The 19,474-nt window shown below is 42.6% G+C and overlaps 1 protein-coding gene and 1 long non-coding RNA gene across 6 annotated transcripts in view; one reads left to right on the top strand and one right to left on the bottom strand.

Annotated features, from left to right (window-relative positions):
• The window catches only part of CBFB (core-binding factor subunit beta), a 55,307-nt gene extending 44,727 nt beyond the window's left edge, over positions 1–10,580 (bottom strand). Inside the window, exons 1-3 of one of the 5 annotated variants that reach the window (XM_049622960.1) lie at positions 10,271–10,580; positions 9,969–10,055; positions 5,306–5,422 (exon numbers count right to left, since the gene is read on the bottom strand). In XM_049622960.1, coding sequence (XP_049478917.1) covers positions 5,306–5,422; positions 9,969–10,055; positions 10,271–10,348 — 282 coding nt within the window. In that variant the 5' untranslated portion in view covers positions 10,349–10,580. Of the gene's footprint in view, positions 1–5,305; positions 5,423–9,154; positions 10,056–10,270 lie in introns of those variants that run through there. The other 4 variants (XM_049622961.1, XM_049622958.1, XM_049622959.1 and 1 more) reach the window with 4 other exon arrangements.
• A 32-nt stretch (positions 10,581–10,612) lies between these two features.
• On the top strand, positions 10,613–17,396 carry LOC125916636 (uncharacterized). Its single transcript, XR_007455995.1, has 2 exons — positions 10,613–10,980; positions 17,308–17,396. It is a non-coding gene; the product is annotated as an uncharacterized LOC125916636 (long non-coding RNA).
• Positions 17,397–19,474: the final 2,078 nt, after the last annotated feature.

Genomic DNA, 19,474 nt, shown 5'->3' with positions numbered 1-19,474 from the left:
CCAGGCTCTGAGCCATCAGCCCAGAGCCCGACGCGGGGCTCGAACTCACGGACCGCGAGATCGTGACCTGAGCTGAAGTCGGACGCTTAAACGACTGAGCCACCCAGGCGCCCCTATAAAATATTTTTCATACCCTTTATCTTTCTACTCAAAAACGAGGATCATGTAGTAAGCATATACAATAATTAACTTGAAACCCCAATGAGGCTTTACAAAATACAGAATGCATGAAAAACCATTAATCTGACCATTCAAGACTAATAACTTACGGTGAACCATAATCATTTGCATTTGTTTGAAATAAAGAGTAATTGAAAATGGGTCTTAAGAGGAAAGATCAGAGGAATTGGAATTTGCTTGGCATACAAAAATTTAACTAAGAATAACTTAAATTCTGATTGGTTGCTTTCCTTTGTCTTCTTAAACTGAAATTAGAGAAAAGCAGTTTAGATTAAGGAAGAATTACAAACATTTTCGCTATCTGTGTTTATAATACACCAGGATGGACCACTTGGGAAAAATGTGGTGTTCCAAAACTGTACAGCTACAAGTGAAGCTTACCTAAGGCACAGGATAGCACTGAAACTCCATAATTAAATTATCCATAATTTCACCCTACAAAATCATCAGATAGCCTCATTTTACATAGTGCTTTACAATTTTAAAAGCATTTTCACATATTCTGGTACCTCATTTAATCCTGTCATAAGGTATATGAATAGGACAGACATTTTGGTTCCCATTAACTGGTAAAAAAGTTACGGTTATCTTTTGACTTAAATCAGCTCTTTTCATTATAGCATATCAGTATAGTATATATAGTGTATACTATATTATACTATATTATTTTAAATCTCTTCTAAGAAAGCCGTGTTTCAAATCAAAGAAAATACATAGCTTCCATTTCCTATTAACATTCTAATATTTTCAGAATTCACGAAATTAAAGTGAATTATTGGGGTAGCCAGCCTCTAAGATAGCCCCAATGATCCCAGTCTCCTGGTATTCACACCCATGTACATGAATAAATACTCCTCCTTCCCTGCTGAGTGTGGGCTAGACTTAGTGACTCCCTTCTAATGAACAGAATAAGATACAACTAGAGAACAGGTCATAAAAAGCAGGGTGACTTCATTCTTTTTCTCTCTATGGAGAGGCACACATGACAGGGAAGTGAAGCCACCTACTAACAGTCACGTGAGTGAGCTTGAAAGTGGATGCCTCAGCTCCAGTCATCTTCAGAGACTGCACAGCCCCCGGCCTGAGCCAGTGACTGAAACTCTATCTCGAATGTGGATAGTGTTGGCATGGATGTATACGTTTGTCAAAACTCAAATCTATATATACAATTAAAAGAGGTGCATTCTATTGTATGGAAAGTATACATCGCTAAAGCTGATTGTTTTTAACAGATCACTGAATCCTTGGGATAAGCAAATGAAGGGTCACTTATGAAAAAGCTGTGCCATAACTTAGTAAGTAAAGGGTGGGCGGTAAGAAAATAAGTGCATTAACAAGTGACCACCACAAACACACATGTCCTAAACTGCTCCCCAAAATTGCTCCACCCACAGCCTTTCCTATCTCAGATGGCAGCAATCCCATACTCCCAGTTGCTCTTGCCAAAAACGCTGGAGTCCTTCTTGACTCTCACATCACACATACATTCAGACTATGATCACTTCTCACCACCTCCACTGCTGCTACTCTAGCCTCTCGCCAAGATCACTGCAACAGCCAAAATGGTCTCCCTGCCTCACTCCTGGTCCTCTACAGTCTATTAACTTAGATCCTTTCAAAACCTAAGGCAGATCCCATTGTTCATCTGCTCAAAAACCTGAAACTGCTCCCCCATTTCATTCAGAATAAAAGTCCATGTTGTTTCAAGGTCACATAAACTGACTCCTTGTTATCTCCCTGACCTCATCTCCTATTACTCTCCTCCTTGCACAGTCTACTCCGGGCACACTGGGTTGTCTGCTGTTTATCAAACACATGCTCCCACTCTACGACCCTTACAGTGGGTGTCTCCTCTATCTTGAATATCTTTCCCCTGATACCTGCATGGCTCATCATTCCCTAACCTCCTTCAGGTCTCTGCTCAAATATATGACTTTCTTTATCCAGAACATTCCATTTAACATTCTCATTGATCATCCTTATTCTATTTGACTTTTCCTTTTTTTCCAGAGCACTTACCACTTTGTGACATATTATATAACTTACTTATTACGTATACTGTCTATTCTCCACTCCTTCCATAAAACAACACCCAGGGCAGGATCTTTATTTTGTTCACTGATGCATCTTAAGTGCCTAGGACAGTGCCTAGTATACACAACAGATGTAAAACAAGTACATTCTGAATGAATGAACTCCTCTGTCAGGTACCGGGCTAAGTACTTTATATACACTATTTTATTTAATCACTAGGGCAACCTTGGGAAGTACGCATTAACCTCATGTTATAATTGAGGACCATAAAGGTTAAATAAATTGTGCAAAGATACACATTTCTAAATGAAGCCAGGACTTAACTCCTCAAGTATGCCTAACTCCAAACCTTGACCATAGTTTTCTCAAAGTTGGGTGTGAATGGGAAGAGAACTAAGCTGCTTGAGGAGGTGACTAGGCTGAGAATTTGTAGAAGACACTGATCTGCGATCCAATATAAAAAGCAGAGGCAAATAATTAACATGGGGGGAAATTACTTCCATTTTTCTTTGCTTCTAGTCCTAGTCCTAATCCTATGGGGACAGATTTAAAAGCTAATGGTTATCAGGAGACCATAAAAAAGGAATAAGAAAAATAAGAGACCCCATAGTTTGAGCTCCATGGTTGAGAAAACATGGGTCAGTATCTTTTCTCTAAATTCACTGGTATACTTTATCCCACTGGAATGGAGCAATATAGTAGTAGTTTCTTACTTTTGTTTTTTGTGCCTTAACATGTTTTTTCCTTCTGGATTCTATTGGTACACTACAGGTGTTGAAAAGTATATTTAAAAAGTACATGATCTACGTATAAACATTTATAGATTTAAATCTGTGGGAAAGATACTGAATTTGCCACTGTTACTACTCTTGGGATACAGCCACACTCATTTGTTTACATATTGTCTATGGCTCCTTTTCCACTATAACAACTGACTTGAGCAGCTGCAATAGAGTCCATATGCTTGCAAAATTGAAAATATTTGATATGTGCCCTTTAACAGAAAAAAACTTCTAAAACAAATGTTAATAAAATATAAGTTTCCTGATAACTTGCATCAGTTCTATCAATTTTCCAGGTATATCTGAAAACACATCCCCCAAATGCTACAATAGCCATACGACATTTTTGTTACTATTGGTCATGTAACTGAAAACATATCAATGGCTTAAGTCCAAGAATGTGGACTTCAATCTGGTAAACAGTTACCATTAAATTAATTTAAGCAAACATACTTTCTAGTAGAGTTAACACCCATTTATTAGTTATTAAATACAGGAAGACTTGGGTAACTGTGAGATGTCCATTCTGAAGTTTAGCATCAAAGGTGAATAAAAAGCTTTTTTTGGTTTCCATCTGTAGTATCTGAGCTACCATGTTAAACAAACATTAAAAAAGTGTTTTGGGGGTACCTGAGTGGCCCAGTCAGTTAAGTGCCTGACTCTTGATTTCGGCTCAGGTCATGATCACACACTCCTGAGATTGAGCCCAACATCGGGCTCCACACTGAGTGTGGAGCCTGCTTGGGATTTTCTCTCTCCCTCTCTCTCTCTGCCCCTCCCCTGCTTGTGTTCTGTCTCTCTCTCAAAATAAATTAGCATTAAAAAAAGCGTTTTGAGGGGCGCCTGGGTGGCTCAGTCGGTTAAGCGTCCGACTTCAGCTCAGGTCGACTTCAGCTCAGGTCACGATCTCGCGGTCAGTGAGTTCGAGCCCAGCGTCGGGCTCTGGGCTGATGGCTCAGAGCCTGGAGCCTGCTTCCGATTCTGTGTCTCCCTCTCTCTCTGCCCCTCTCCCGTTCATGCTCTGTCTCTCTCTGTCTCAAAAATAAATAAAAAACGTTAAAAAAAATTTTTTTTTTTAAAAAAGTGTTTTGAACAAGAAAAAAATAACTTCTTCATTGAGTTACACTTACACACACAAAAACAGACCAAAAAAGCAATAATCCTACAATGACTTCCCAACTTCTTCCTTATATACAAGAATTACAAGATAGTAAAACTTGGATCATATGCTTGTAATCTTGCAAGCAAGCAAGCTAATACATAGGAAAGCAAATTACTTATTACTCATTCTAAAAATTCTGTAATCTATTTTCCCTCTCACTTTCCAAAGACTAGTTGGTTCATCACCCACAAAAAAATCAAACCTTATTTCATAAGATTAAAACAAAAAATTCATTATACATACACAAAACCAGAAATCTTTTTCCTAATACAAGCTAATACAAAGATCTTTGAATTACAATATGTATTATGTTTTGCAAATAAAGTGACAGGATATGCTATTCATGACGACACTTAAAAAATTGAGCAAGTTGATAAAAACAGGTATGGAAACACACTGTAAAGGAAATCCAAGAAATACTGAGTATAAAATGAAGCCAAAAAATATTTCTCTTTAAATATTTTATTTCAATAAGAGTCAACTTCTACATAAAAAGATGAACCAATCCGAGATATTATTCAATAAAATTTCAACAAAATGTCATACATTTAAACCAGAATTTAATAGAGCTCTCAGCTTACACATTTTACAGCTTCAAACTAAACTTCCACCATAAAAAATTTAAGGCATTGATTTATTTTCCCAGCTTTTCCTCAAAATAAAAACATTATTTCCAGGTTAAAGTTTTCACTGTTCTTATCAAAATTAAATTTGAAGTAGTAACAGAAGTAGAAAGTTACCCATGAGGTATTTCTAAATATTATTACATTTTATGGCTTTTCCCATTTTTCTCTTCTTTTTATTTTTTTATAGCATGGTAGTCACCTAGGTTAGTAAAACAAAAAATTCCTGTTAACACTTTTAAAGGAATTAAGTGTTATATGTTACACGTAAGAAAGCACACTACTCATCTTTAAGGGCTAGAAGTTTCTATGATGAATATCATGTACATGAAATTCGTTATAAAATCACATAAAAAATTTCACAGCAATTTTTAAAATTGTACTACATTCTTATAACATGAAAACAAATCTAACCATATGCCTATATAATCACACCTGTGATCTCTTCATTAAACTGTAAATCTTCCGATAATCTCTAATACAACAATCCACAGTATTTCAAATTGCAAAGAAATGTTTCCTACCTTGCCTGCTTCTCTTTCTAAGTCCACATACTCCCGGCTAGGTGTCTGTCGTTGTTCTCCCTGCCAGCTGGCCGGAAAAAACTGGAGAGATAGATTGGTTCCTGTGGCCACAAAAGCCTTTTAGAAAAATCAATACAAACAGGATCAGGAGCAGGACATTACATAAATTATGCAGGCAGTCATTTATTTTTACATCAGTTTCTGTCTTAAGCCAGGCAGCACCGAGAATACTTAAAAGTAAAAAACACACACTCATCATTTTTCTTAAGTATTAAGTTACAAACATCTGATTCCATTTTGAGGACATTTGCCATTGGCTGCTTAAATATAAAATCAGACATGGAATCAATACTTTCTTTCAGGTCATTTTTTGCTGACGTTAGGATCTTGCATTGCTAATGTCTAACCAGAAGCCATCTCCTTGAACTTAAAAACTTCTATTTTTAAATGTGAAAAACACTGAAGATCTAAACATTTTGAATTTTAAAGCATACCACAATTTAAAGTTGTATAAATGGAGACATTTTAATTTCTCTTGATTTCCCTTGCTCAATGAAACACTATGCTTTAAAGCTCAGGTTAAAAATGCTCGCGACTGTCTCTTCGGATAAATACATTAGCATATGATGTGATGAACTTCTCATCTGGCTACAACCTTAGGTGATTTAAAAAATATGCATTTTCTAAAATTTAATTTTAGGAGAACTGGATATGACTATACAAACGAGCATTCATCTAATATTTATAATAAGATTTGGATGCATGGTTCAACATATGGAACAATCTAAAACCATTTCAATAAAGTATTCTGTGTAGCCCCTAAGCAATTTATATTTCCTCCAAGTAAAAAATGGAAATAACGGCGTCCCTCTTCCCAAGGGAAATTCAGAGAGAAAGAAATAAGTAAAAAACATTTTGAAAAAAAAAACAAACATTTTTAATCATCTCAATGTAAACTCTTCTTTCTTTGTTGAAACGAGAGAACGTTTTTGTTTTATTTTACTAATTAAAGTTCTACAACATACTTTGTGTTTCCCATCAAGGAATCTTCATCTGAAAAAGCAAGGGGTTCACATCTGGGGTAATTTGTTTAAAGCCACTGGCTGAGTCAGCTACCTGCTAGTACCCCTGAGAATTTATAGCTTAGATTCTTTAGAGGTAAAAATTTATTCCCTATTTCTATTATTGGTACTTCAGGTACAACTGTCAACATAATTACTAAATCTCTACAGATATTTTTGATAGTATTTCCCTAATCATCTGGATACTCTTTCTTGTGGCAAATATTTTATGTGAATAGGGACTGAACAAACAACAATATTACAACATTAACCTTAAAATAAAAATCTTCCCCCATTAATAAAACCAAGTTTAAAAAAACAATCAAATGGAGTGAAACGAACCTAGGGTTCAAAAGAAAAGCAGACTCTAGAAGGCAAACTGCCTAGGCTGAAGTAAGTGACTTAGCTGTACCTCGGTTTCTCCAGTAATTAATATTTGTAAAATACTTACAATAGTACCAAGTAAATGCTATTTAAGTATTTACTAAATAACCTAAGAGAAATCATTTGGAACCGGATAAGAGAGCTAACTTTTTCAGCCTCAGATAATAAATTCTCAGAGTGGAGTGGTGGCAGGCAGATAAGCGATGCAGCCCATCAATGAATGCCTTGTGTCCAAATCCCCAGGCGTGTTTCTTTAGTATTCACCTAGTAAACAAATCCTTCCACCCGCAGTGTACCCCAAATCAGCTCAGTGCTAAGTAAAGACAGTCTACAGATCTTATTACCTCACCTCCTGTCTGAAGACCAACCTCAGAAGAGATTTCCTGCTTCATCACTTCATGCCCATTATCTCATCAAGATCCCTCTTTCAGAGAGAAGTGGTAAAAAACAGATCATTCTAGAATAGCATTTCACGAATTTATTTGACCACAGAACTCTTTTTTAATGGAATATCTATGCACACATAACTGGGAAAATTGGTTCAAAAACATAAAAATGCTACAATGTTATCACTGACTATATATAAGATTTCCAGGTTGTCCCGGCGATTATTTTACAGATTTCACAAATTAGAAAATAACACCCCTTGTGTTGATCCAACATACCTTTATCCTGCCATCATCAGGATTAAAAATATAATTTTTACTGCTGTCAGAGTAGTCACCATACCTGTCCTAAGTATTCTTCTCTTTTATTAATCATTGGCGTTGAAGACTTCTCCAACACTCTTACCACAATAAGAACTTACCAGGAATAAATCAGACTTTACCCAACAGATTCTACCCCTCACCCATAATCATTTTTATTCATGCTATGATATGGAGTCTAGTAAGTTTTATAGTTATAATCACATCTATCTAAATACAAAATAAATTCATTAACTTCAGTGACACACTAAGGAGATGTTCAAAATTAAAAGAGGAGAGGGAAGGTTGGTAATAGTTTTGGAAACTATGCCTATATACTATACATAGCTGCTGTCAAAACACAGGCAAAATAATGCCTTTTCCACACCTACTTTCCACAACCAAATAAATAAAAGCCACATATTTCCTAAGTAAAAAAAATAAATTTTAGACATTATATTAGGTAACCTCTAAATTCAATTAATCAAGTACCTATGATACAAAAGGCATTATGCCAAGTACCTGTTTAGGGGGGAGTATATTAATGCATACACCACAGAATTAATGTGGTCTCCACCCTCTAGGAGCTAGGGACCTCATTACTTAAACGTGGAGAATACTGAATTAAGGCCGGGGGGGTGGGGGGTACTATACAGAGGGGGAATGTGAAATTCCTTCCCAAATACAAATAGTTACATTATTCAATGAATTAAGACATGCATGTTACCTTAAGTGTACATCTTATACAGAATTCAATCTACCCTTTAACTTTTAATACTTGTCAGATATTAAGAACTTATTAAAATTTGCAGACCAGATATTTGGAAGAGAAGAAGGCCTAGAATGTTTGTCTGATTTATCCCTGGAAGAAATATATGGTAAATACAAGCAACTATTTATAATACTACAATACAGCAATTCAGATATACTGTGGGTTAAATTATACTCCCAATTCATAATTAAATACAGCAAAGTCTCTGATATGACAGAAAACACCCTAATAGCTATGCTTCACTAGGTTTCCAAAAAAAAAAAACCCTCAGCTCTAAAAAATCATGACAGTACTTTGTGCCTTATCTTTCACACTTACATCAATTAACTCCAGGAAATCCACTGGTTAGGTATACCATCCACCTTTTGCAAAAGGAAACCCAGACAAAGGATGATACAATCACCGGACCAACTAATGAATGATTCTTCTACTACTCAGTGCCAAAACCGAAAATATGTCTTAGGCATTTTAATCACATAATTATTATAACTACTCAAGAAACTTGGAAGTGGGCTAAAAGCTAGAGATTTTCTTTCATAACATTCACTAATGACCAAATATTCTAGAGCTCCTAATAAATTTAGCCAGTACCTTTCACATTACCTGTAACAGAATTCGAAAAAGCCTTCATTTTAAATAGCAAAATATTCATTTTAAATATTCTTTAAAAACAAAGTTGATTTAGGTGATGAAAAGGGTGAATTTCATGGCATGTGAATTGTATCTCAATAAAGTATATCGTCTAAAGGAGAGGGGAGAAGTTAATGTTTCAACATGTCTTCCTATTGTTAACCCGAATTCAAACTGCACCCTGGCTTCAAGTCTCTGCAAATGCAAATGGGTCCAGTTCAGAGTAGATAACTGGATTCCATTACACAGTATTTCAACTTTTTAATTTTTTTAATTAATTATCGATCTCTTTTTTTTTTAGCTTCTTCCTACTTACTCTTTGGCTTCTTCACTGCCTCCTCATTAGCACCTCCAATAGGACAACCCAAAACATGAGACACCTGAAGGTTTGGTGGACGCGAAGCACTAAATCTACCACCTAAAACATGGCCTCAAATCAACTGTGGGTTTCGCAAATCCATGCAATTCTTTGGGAACTCCAGCACTAAACAGGGTATGTTTTTCAGGTTTGAAGAAAGACAATGGTTTCTTTCTGATTCTCCCGAGGCTTAACATTCATTCTAAGATGGCTCATTCTTTAGGGCTTTTCCCCCTCTACTAAGACAATAGATAACTGGCACAAAGATTTATTGTAAGCTATAATGGGAGTGAAACAGCTTCACCTACAGATTTACCAACAAATCCCGCGTCTTAGAAACAAACTATCGTCCAGGAATCAGATCTTTGAATGAAGCCGAATTCTTTTTCCGAATGGGTGTTTTCTTCCGTACAAACACGCCAAACCCTTTATCAGTGTCACAGCCTGTACAATGAGCTTTCCTTGTACAGTTGGGCTCCGGTGTGAGTTCCACACGCGGCAAACTGTCGAGTCGTGCCTGGGAAACATAACCGACCCGCAGAGGGCCACAGGGAAGCGTCTCCCCGCGAGGACGCGGCCCGCCAGTGTCTTGTTTCTCATTTTGAATCCCGAGTAGGAAGTGAGACGGCGCCCGCTCAGTTCCGGGAGCCGCGGCGTCCGCGGCGCCGTCCGGAACCGGCCTGGGCCGCGGCGGCCCCCGCGCAACAAGTGACCCGCGCGCGCCTCGGTCCCCGCGCCCTGAGCCCCCCGTTCCCTTGCCCCGCCGACTTACGATTTCCGAGCGGCCGTCGCGGCAGGCGTTCTGGAAGCGCGCCTGGCGCTCCTCGTGGGGCCGGTCCCTGAAGCCCGTGTACTTAATCTGCAAGGCAGAGACGACCCGAAATCAGGAGCCAAATCCGCGCCCGCCGCCTACGCGCCCGCCCGCCCCGCGCGGCGCAGATAAGGACAAGCAGAGTCTGCGGGCAGGCGGCTGCCCGGGCGAGATTGCCCCTCTGCGGGCGCGCCACCCAAACTTTTCTCTGCCCGGGCCCACTCGGGGCGCGCCGCGGCCTCCGCGCCGCCTGTCTGCCTCACCTCGCATTCGCGGCTCAGCTTCCTGAAGAACTCCTCGTTCTCGAACTTGCTTCTCTGGTCAGGCACGACGCGCGGCATCTTCCCGCCCTGAGGCCGCGCCGGCCGGCCGGGCTCCGGACTTGCGCGGCACCCGCTGGCCGGCTCCGCGCTGACCGACTGACCGCCCACCCGCGGCGCCCTGACTCTCGCTTCCCTTTGTTTCAGGCGCCCGCCCGCGTGGGCTCCAGCTCCCGGGAGTCTGAGGTGCCGCCGCCCGCTCGAGCCCAGCCCACGCCGCCGCCGCCTTAGCCGTTGCCTACCGCCCGCGCCGACCCAGCACTCGCCGCCCCTGGCCGCCGCCGCCGCCGCCACTTCCTCTCGCCGCCCACCTCGCAAGCCCGCCCGTCCGCCCCGCCCCGGTCGGCCCCACCCCTCCTCCTCGTGCGCCCGCCCGCCCCAAACTCCGGCAAACAAAACGCACCATTCACAACTCTGCGACCTGAGCCGCGCATGCGCCGCCCACCCGCTTGCGGGGCGGCTGGACTGCAGCGAGCCAGAGGTGCGGCCTTCTCACCCTTGCGGGCCCGCGGTTTCCTCTGTGTGGAACTGCTCTGCGGACATCTGCCCGGACCTTGGAGAGAGGGAGCCGTTCGCGCGGTTCCTTTCTGTAGACTGTATGAAACTTTGGGGCTTCTCAGCTGCTTGGAGTGACCCCAGATTGTCACCTGAACGTGAGTGAGGAAACTTAAGTCCTTGGGGACTTTGTGTCCGAAAAACCGACAGGGAGGGGTGTAGGCTGTGCCTATCAAAGATTAAAGGTGGAAACAAACCAGAGAATCTCGCTGAATCCGCATCATGGTGGAAAGGTCTGAGCTGGTGGGAGTCAGGCCTTAGCTGGGATTTCACTCCACTGCTTACACAAACCTTACACAAGCACTGGATGCTAAGCCTCAGTTTGCCTGTTCGCAAAATGCGGACACTCACAAGCTCTCAGTGTTGGCGTTGAGAGTCTTTATGTAGGTCTAACACATAATGAGCACCCAGTAAATTTAAGTTTCTAAAGACGAAAAGTTGAATTATATAACCTAAGGCCAGTCCATATATTTACGCAAATGTGCAGTCAAGCCCTAAAAAAGATTCACAAGTTATAGGCAAGTTATTTAGCCCAAGCTGGAGAGAGTCTTACATGGGATTTATGGCAGAGCCTGACTCAGAGTTGGTCCTCGATAAATTCTGATCCTTAAAATTCCAGCTAGCCAAAAATTCAGTGCAGAGATTGCAAATACAGGGTGCCTGAGTGGCTCAGTCAGTTAAGCGTCCGACTCTTGATTTCTGCTCAGGTAATGATCTTAAAGTTGGTGAGTTTGGGCTTCAAGCTGTCAGCCTGGAACCTGCTTGGGATTCTCTCTCTCTCTCTCTCTCTCTCTTTCAAAATAAATAAAGGAAAAAAAAAGATGGCAAATAGGTGCCAACTCTGATTGATAGTAGCTGGCCATATTGCAAATTTAAAACTCACAAGAATAAGTGTTGAGGGCAATTGGCAATGTAGACCTGAATGCAGGGTGGGGCAGAATTTCCTAACCCTGTCTAGTTTAATCTCAGTTTTACAGATATGGAAGTGAGCTAGGGTAACCAACTGTCCAGCTTTTCCAGACACGATCCTGGTTTTAACAATGAAAGTTCCATGTCCTAGGAAACCACTCTGTCCCTGGCAAACAAGGATGGTAGGTCACCCTAACTGAGGTCCAGAGATTAATCAATTTCCCAAGGTCAGGAAGGGAGTTTTCAGTAGAGTGGAACCTGTAGGTTAGTGGTTTTAACAAACACACTTTCTGAATAGCAAACATAGAATCAACTCTTTCCAAGGGCATGCTTCCCTGGCCCACAGCAAACCTGTGTGAATATATGAGTGTGCACAAATAGAAAGGGTATAGATACAGGTGGGCCTCCATCTATCTCAGATTCTTCCCTCAAGTCTCTTTCAGTTGCAAGTGACAAAAACCCAATTCAAGTAAACTTAAAGGTACAAAGGGACCGTTTTATTTTAAGTAAATAAATCAAAGAGAGGGATAGATAGTCTCTTTTTCTTTTCTATTTCTCCATTTCTTGTCACTGTTTAACTTTCTCATGCTCTCTTCAATGCCATTCATTTCCTGGCAAAGGATGGGAGCAGCTACTTCTCCATTTCTAAGTCATATTTCTGGGAAGGACTTTGGCCCAGTCTGAGTCACATACTCTCCCCTCTACCAAATCACCATGTCCAGGCTGACATGATGACATTGGTCAGCTTATTACATGGGCTTTCCCATCAGGACTGTTAGAGGCCTGGAATGGGCAGCTTCAGATAGACCCTGATGAGTTGAAAGAAGGGAAGAGCAGTTTCTCCAAAAGGAAGGAGTGAAAGTGCATTGTGGGCCTACTGAGCAGTTTGTATCAGCTACAGCTGGCAAAAGATGCCATTTTTAAAAATGTTTATTGTTTTGAAAGGGAAAGAAAGAGAGAGCTCGGGAGGGGCAGAGAGAGAGAGGGAGAGAGAGAACTCCAAGCAGGGTCCTCGCTGTCAGCGCAGAGGCTGACTCAGGGGCTTAATCTCACAAACCATGAGATCATGACCTGAGCTCAAATCAAGAGTCAGACACTTAACCAACTGAGCCACCCAGGTGCCCCAAGGTTGCCATTTTTATTTTGCTACCTAAAGGTCCTGGTGAAACTGGAGGGGGAGCTCCAAATCATCATAGGAAAAGTGTAGACAAAACCAGCCTTAAAACATCTGCATCTTAGTTGAGAGGTGGGTGAGGCAGCATCCACTCCAAGGAACCAAGGTAGAAGTAGAATTAAGCCACAAGAAACAGAAGCTTTCATCCATCTGCCACCTCTGCTTTAAGTCTTTCCAGTCCAGCAAAGACCTTCGGACGCTAGGACAATGCAGCCATTGTCTAAATGAGAGGCAAACGATGACTTTGGTACCAGTCAACAGGACTGTCTGAAGGCCAGTGGTCAGGGGAGCAGAGTTTTGGGGGTCAGCCTCTACGGTAGGAAAAGAGTATATCCCATGTTGCACCATTCAGCGCCATCATAGTCATTTAGGTAAACTTTAGTATAAAACTTTCCATTTCTGTCTCTAAAGAATGATCCACAAGGCAGCACTCTTACTCCACAATGGGTCCAGGTAGGGCTCATAGACCTACAGCTGATCTTGGCGGAGGGTGGGAGTACAGAGCAGGACAGAGTACACAAATTGTCAGCCTCATGGGGGTAGGGAGTGATGTCTTGAGGGAAAGGGATGAGAAAGCCTGCGAGGCAGATCCAGAACAGCAGCACCACAGACAGCCTTTGGCAACTCCAGGCCACAGGATAACCCACTCGGCATTGTCTGGCATCCAACCAGCCAGGACGCCTGGGAAACAAGCCGCAGGCTGAAGGAGGCCATCTCCTCGGCTGACCTCTGTATGCCTTTTTTTCTTGTGAAAAAAATTTTCACTTATTTAAAAAAGTTACATTAAAGGAAATTAATAAAGGCAAATTTCACCCATGTGAAATTTAGGTATGTTTAACTCTATGTTTCTGTCCAGCTCGGTATGGATTGGTCCAGGCACTACCCCATGGAGATGTTTGCTAAGAACCAGCTCTAATAGGATCCAACTGTGGACTGTGTGTATCTGTTCTTTGCCTAGAAACACCCTTCCCACTCCCCAAACCTAGCTGAATTCTCTCTGAAGCCCTGCTGCTTGGAGTCTTCCTTTCCTGAGGATTCAGCCAGCCTAGGGCCTCTTCTTCCCTGTCTTCCTGGAGCAGCTGCTCCTATAGGACTCCCTGACCAATCTTGAATGGGTGGACAGAAAATGCATAGTAACACTGAGCAGGGGATGGGAACCCTCAATTGTTCGACCCAACTGCGAAGCTGTGAGCTAGGTGTTTTTATGTCCCTTATCTCAAAGTTCATTCAGAGAACCACTTTCCAAGACAAGTCTTCTTGTCCCAATCTGACAGATGAAGAAATAGAAAGTCTGAAAATGTAAATAAGTGACCACAGGACAATGACAAGACCTTGACCCATCAGAGATAACAAAATGGCATTGGGGTATATCATCTTCATTTACTCCTTACTATAATCCTGCAAGTTTGGTATTATTGACTCTATTCTACAGATGAAGAAAAACTGAGGCACGGGGGGGAGGGGGCAGAGGGGTGCTGGCAATCCCAGGTCTGTGCTCTTAACTATTCCAGCCTAAGGCATCTGCTGGTGAAGATGCCAAAAGCCCTGCTTGTCTCTCTAGCTGAACTGCCAGCTCATGCAGAGTTGCGGCCAAGGCCCTTCCTTCTCAAGCACCCTGCCATGCTCCCAAAGGGTCCCCAACAGGTAGAATGAAGGAATCCTATCATGGGCCTTATGGCAGAATCAGTTCCTTGCCCTTGATGGTTTTACATTCCTGCCCCTGAGCCCAATTGTTTGTCTTTCCTTGGCTTGGAAGGTCAAGGCCTAGACATCCTTTCTCCCTAAGTCCAGCAGAAAGTATGGCTTTATCTAGGTATGGTGTCAGCAGCTCCCCACATCTGCGTCTCCTCAAAGAGAGGGTGGGGTCTTCCCACACCCCTGAGCCTCTAGTGTATTTTTTTCTAAGGAAACAGTTTCCCTTCAGTTACTAGGGAAATATTGTGCCATCTTGAAACAAATAGGATCTGGAGTCACAAATGAGACTTGATGGGGGTGAGAGAGAAGGGAAACTAATGGTTGGCACAGTTCCTAAAGCCCCAGCTCTACCTAGCTTCTAGTCTGGGGATGGAGATGTGCCTAAGTCTGGGGTGAGTGTGTCATCTGCCTAATTTAGGCAGTTTTCTGGGCCCTAAAGAATTTTTTTTTGAGATATAATTTAAGTACACCATAAAACTCTCCCCTAGGTCCTTAAGAATTTCCCCTCCCAGGAGGTTCTTCCCCTTCTTAGCTCCCCTGCCACCCTCCCCCACCAGCTCAGCCATCCCACTGGGAGAGGAAAACTGAGAGGAGTAAGTTTCCCCAGAATAGCATTTCTTCAGTGTTGGGATCAATAAACCCGTTTGCTTAAAAGGAACCAGATGATTTCATCCTTATAATTACAAGTTTGACGTTTGCAAATCTTGCCCGGGCCTAAGGAGCCTCTTTGTCATGGGAGGCGGAGGGGTTTGTCTGGGTGCCTGAGGATGGGGACCGAGCCTTGTGTACTGGGAAGAGGGCCAGGCTGGGGTCAGGAGGCCTAGCTGACCAGTCTTGGAGGGCTGTTTGGGACTGCTCCCCTTCTCCTCCCCTGCTCTCCCAAGTTTCTGGCGGGTGATGGGAAACAGACGAGACTAGGGGACTAGAGAATGGCAGTGGTGAGCTCTAACCGCACCACCCCTCCCCCGAGCCCCTCCCTCAAGTCTCTCATTTGCCTATGGCAGAGAGGCAAGGACTGTCAGCCCAGCATTCATGACTCCCTTTCCTTTCCAATCCCATCTCTCATCATTTCTCCCTGTGGTATGTGGCAATCCAGCCATACTGACCTGTTACATTTCCCACATGCCTCAGTGCCTTTGCTTTTACTGTATATACCCTCTATCTAGCATGACTTCCTCCCCTTTCTCTGCTGCAATAACTCACATTTTTTCTTTGAATATAAGTTCAGGGGCCTTTGATTGTCCTCCATAGACCACTCCACAGTGTCCCTTACTCTATCATTTGGGCCATACGATGATGCATCAAGGAGATGGCCAGTACACCTAGGACATAGTAGCATCCTGGGAGGATTTGGCTCCCCACTAATTTGTGTTCGTTTTACTACTGTGCAGTCTTCATATGAGTGTCTTTTGCCTCACCCTTACATTTTTTTAATTATTTAAAACTCGTGCATATTTTTTGTAGAAAACTGAGGAAATATAGGAATATAGGAAAAGAAGATAGTCTTACCACCTCAAAACAGTAATTTAATTATAATTAAATATACAGTAGGGTGCCTGGGTGGCTCAGTCAGTTAAGCGTCCGACTTCGGCTCAGGTCATGATCTCACGGTTCTCAAGTTCGAGCCCTGCATCGAGCTCTGTGCTGACAGCTCAGAGCCTGGAGCCTGCTTCTGATTCTGTGTCTCCCTCTCTCTCTGCCCATCCCCTGCTCATGTTCTGTCTGTCTGTCTCTCTCTCTCAAAAAAAAAAATTTTTTTTTTAATTTTTTTAATAATTAAACATGCATTTAAGTATATTTTCTTTGGCCTTTCTCCAGCTGTGTTTCTTCACATAACTATGCTGGTTTTTTTGGGTTTTTTTTTAGTTATTTATTTTGAGAGCGAGACAGGGAGCGTGAGCAGGGGAGGGGCAGAGAGAGAGGGAGAGAGAGAATCAGTGCGGAACCCAACTCGAGCCTTGATCTCATGACGAGATCAGGACCTGAACCCATATCAAGAGTCGGACACCTTGGGGCTCCTGGGTGGCTCAGTCGGTTGAGCTTCCAACTCCAGCTCAGGTCATGATCTCGCAGTCTGTGAGTTCGAGCCCTACGTTGGGCTCTGTGCTGACAGCTCAGAGCCTGGAGCCTGCTTCGGATTCTGTGTCTCCCTCTCTCTCTGAACCTCTTCCGTTCATGCTCTATCTCTCTCTATCTCAAAAATAAATACACATTAAAAAAAAAAAGAGTCAGACACCTAACGAAACCAACTGAGCCACCCAGGTGCCCTGCACATAGTTATGATATTCTATGGTACAGTTTTGAATGGCCTTTATTACCTAACCTATGGCATAAGTATTTTCCCATGTAATTATATAAAACTAATGACATCCTGGCTGATCTCCTATTGTTGGGCATTTATTCAGGTTGTTTCCCATTATTTACTGTTATAAAATAGGCTTCTGTGAACATTGTGGTGCTTAAGGATTTTTCTTAATGTTTTTGATAGTGATTTTAGGGTCAATATCCAGAAGCAGAACCCCTATATCAAAAAGTATGGGTATTTTAAGATTCTTGATATTTGTTGCTGGTCAAATTTCTCTTTGGCACTGCCTCTTCTCTCTTCCTGAGTCTTAAAAATCCTTCCTCCCCCCATTTTTCTTCTCAGTGTCTCAGACACAGGAAATGCCAACCAAGAATAAACCAAGACCTGCAGATAGAGATCAATGGATCAATAAAGGAGGTTGAATAATTCAACATTCACTTCTGGCTCATTATTGACTCTTGAATCCAAATGCATCCTCTTTTACCTTCTCTCCTTTTTGCTCCATGTTGATGATGCCTTGATACCATGCACTGTTCTTGGGTTCTTTCCCAAATTTCCCAAGCTCTAAACCATCCTGACAGTCAGGGTTTCCCTGACTTGTCTTGCAAGTAGGCAGACAGAATTACTAGCCCACAGCCTCCTCATCAGACTGCCTTTCCTCTAGGAACACAAACGGAGCAATTAATAAAGCAGACAATAATTCTCTTCTTCTAGATGATACTTCTGAGTGAATAGGCAAGGAGCTCAGCTTCAGACTGTTCTAGCCCTGGTTAACCTCCGCTGTCTAACTTGCTTCTTTCCCCATTCTCAGCCAGGCAAATTCATGCTCTTTCACTAAACATGGGCTCAGAGGCCTCTGAGAACTGCTGGGAGAATGACTGCTCCACACCAATGCCTGACCTGGAGACCAGACCTAGCCTCCTCAAAGGTGCCCCACAGTTGGTAGCTTCCCTAGCCCACCTGATGCTAGGAAAGCTTGCTCCTTCTGCCCCAGGGGAGCTCCCAGGATGCCTTGAAGCTTAAGTAGTGTTGGTGATTGAGATGGACACAGATGAGCCACCTAGATCCCTCTTCACTGAAGGTCTGCTACCTAGCAGCTGGGATTGCTCTCACCCCTTTCTGGGGTTCCCTGAGCTATAGAGAGCTACCTTCAAGTCTTCCTTTCTGGGCAGCTTACATCCAATGACTGGAGATGGGAGGGGTGCCTGGGTGGCTCAGTCAGTTAAGTGTCTGACTTGATGTCAGCTCAGGTCATGATCCCAGGGTCATGGGATCAAGTCCCTGGTGGGCCTCTGTGCTGACATTGTGGAGCCTGCTTGAGGTTCTCTCTTTCCCCCTCTCTCTGCCCCTTCCTTCCTCAAAATAAATAAACTTTAACAAACAAACAGCAACAACAAAAAAACAATGACTGGTGATGGGAGTATAAAGGCCCAGCAGAGCAATCCTGATGGGCCACATGAGCTCCAGGGCTCTCTGTGGAGTCACCTCAAGCTGTTGTTGGGCTGCAGTGTAGCTTGACTTCTCCCTCTACCCAATTCTACTTTTTTCCTCTCCCATCAACACATTTTGGGTTTTTTAAATAAATAAATAAGTAATTAGTTAATTATTTTTGAGAGGGGAGGGGCAGAGGGAGAGGAAGAGAGAGAAACTTTTTTTTTTTTTTTTAGTGTTTATTTATTTTGAGAGAGACCTAGAGAGTGTGCATGAATGAGAGTAAGTCAGAGAGGGCCAGAGAGGGAAAGAGAATTCCAAGCAGGCTCTACCCTGCCAGCACAGAGCCCAACGGGGGTTTTCGTGAGATCATGACCTGAGCCAACAGACTGAGTCAGCCAGGCACCCGAGAGAGAGAATCTTAAGTAGGCTCCACGCCCAGCATGGAGACTGAACTCAGGGCTCAATCTCACGGACTATGAGATCTTGACCTCAGCCAAAATCAAGGATCAGATGCCTAACCGACTGAACCACCCACGGGCCTTGCTAGCAATACATTTAATCCCAAGGGCACTTTTTAATAAATACCTTGCAAGCGAAACTTTCTAGAGAACTTGATCTGTGACAGTGACTAAGAGTTATTTGAAAGAGAGCTTCACCCGGTGCCATCTCCCTTAGTATACTTGGATCTGGCCTGACTTGGATTCTGGCCAATAAGATGCTGTGGAGAAGTCACTTTATAAAAGTGTTTTAAGGTCTTGTTAAGTTTTATTGATTGATTGATTGGTTTTATTTTTAAGTAATCTCTGCACCCAATGAGGGGCTCAAACTTATACCCCACTGACTGAGGCAGCTTGATGCCCCTTTTTTAGTTTTATTTTTTTTTATTTTTTAAAAAATGCTTATTTATTGGGGCACCTGAGAGGCTCGGTTAAGCATCTGACTTTGGCTCAGGTCATGATCTCAGGGTTTGTGGGTTTGAGCCCTGCATTGGGCTCTGTGCTGTTTGGAGCCTGCTTGGGAATCTCTCTCCCTCTCTCTCTGCCCTTCCCCCACTCATGCTCTCTCATCTCTCTCT

This window comes from Panthera uncia (genome assembly GCF_023721935.1).
Source record: "Panthera uncia isolate 11264 chromosome E2 unlocalized genomic scaffold, Puncia_PCG_1.0 HiC_scaffold_20, whole genome shotgun sequence".
Classification (NCBI taxonomy): domain Eukaryota; kingdom Metazoa; phylum Chordata; class Mammalia; order Carnivora; family Felidae; genus Panthera; species Panthera uncia.
Note: the sequence above shows the minus strand (reverse complement) of the source record. Positions and strands in the feature narration are given on the sequence as shown.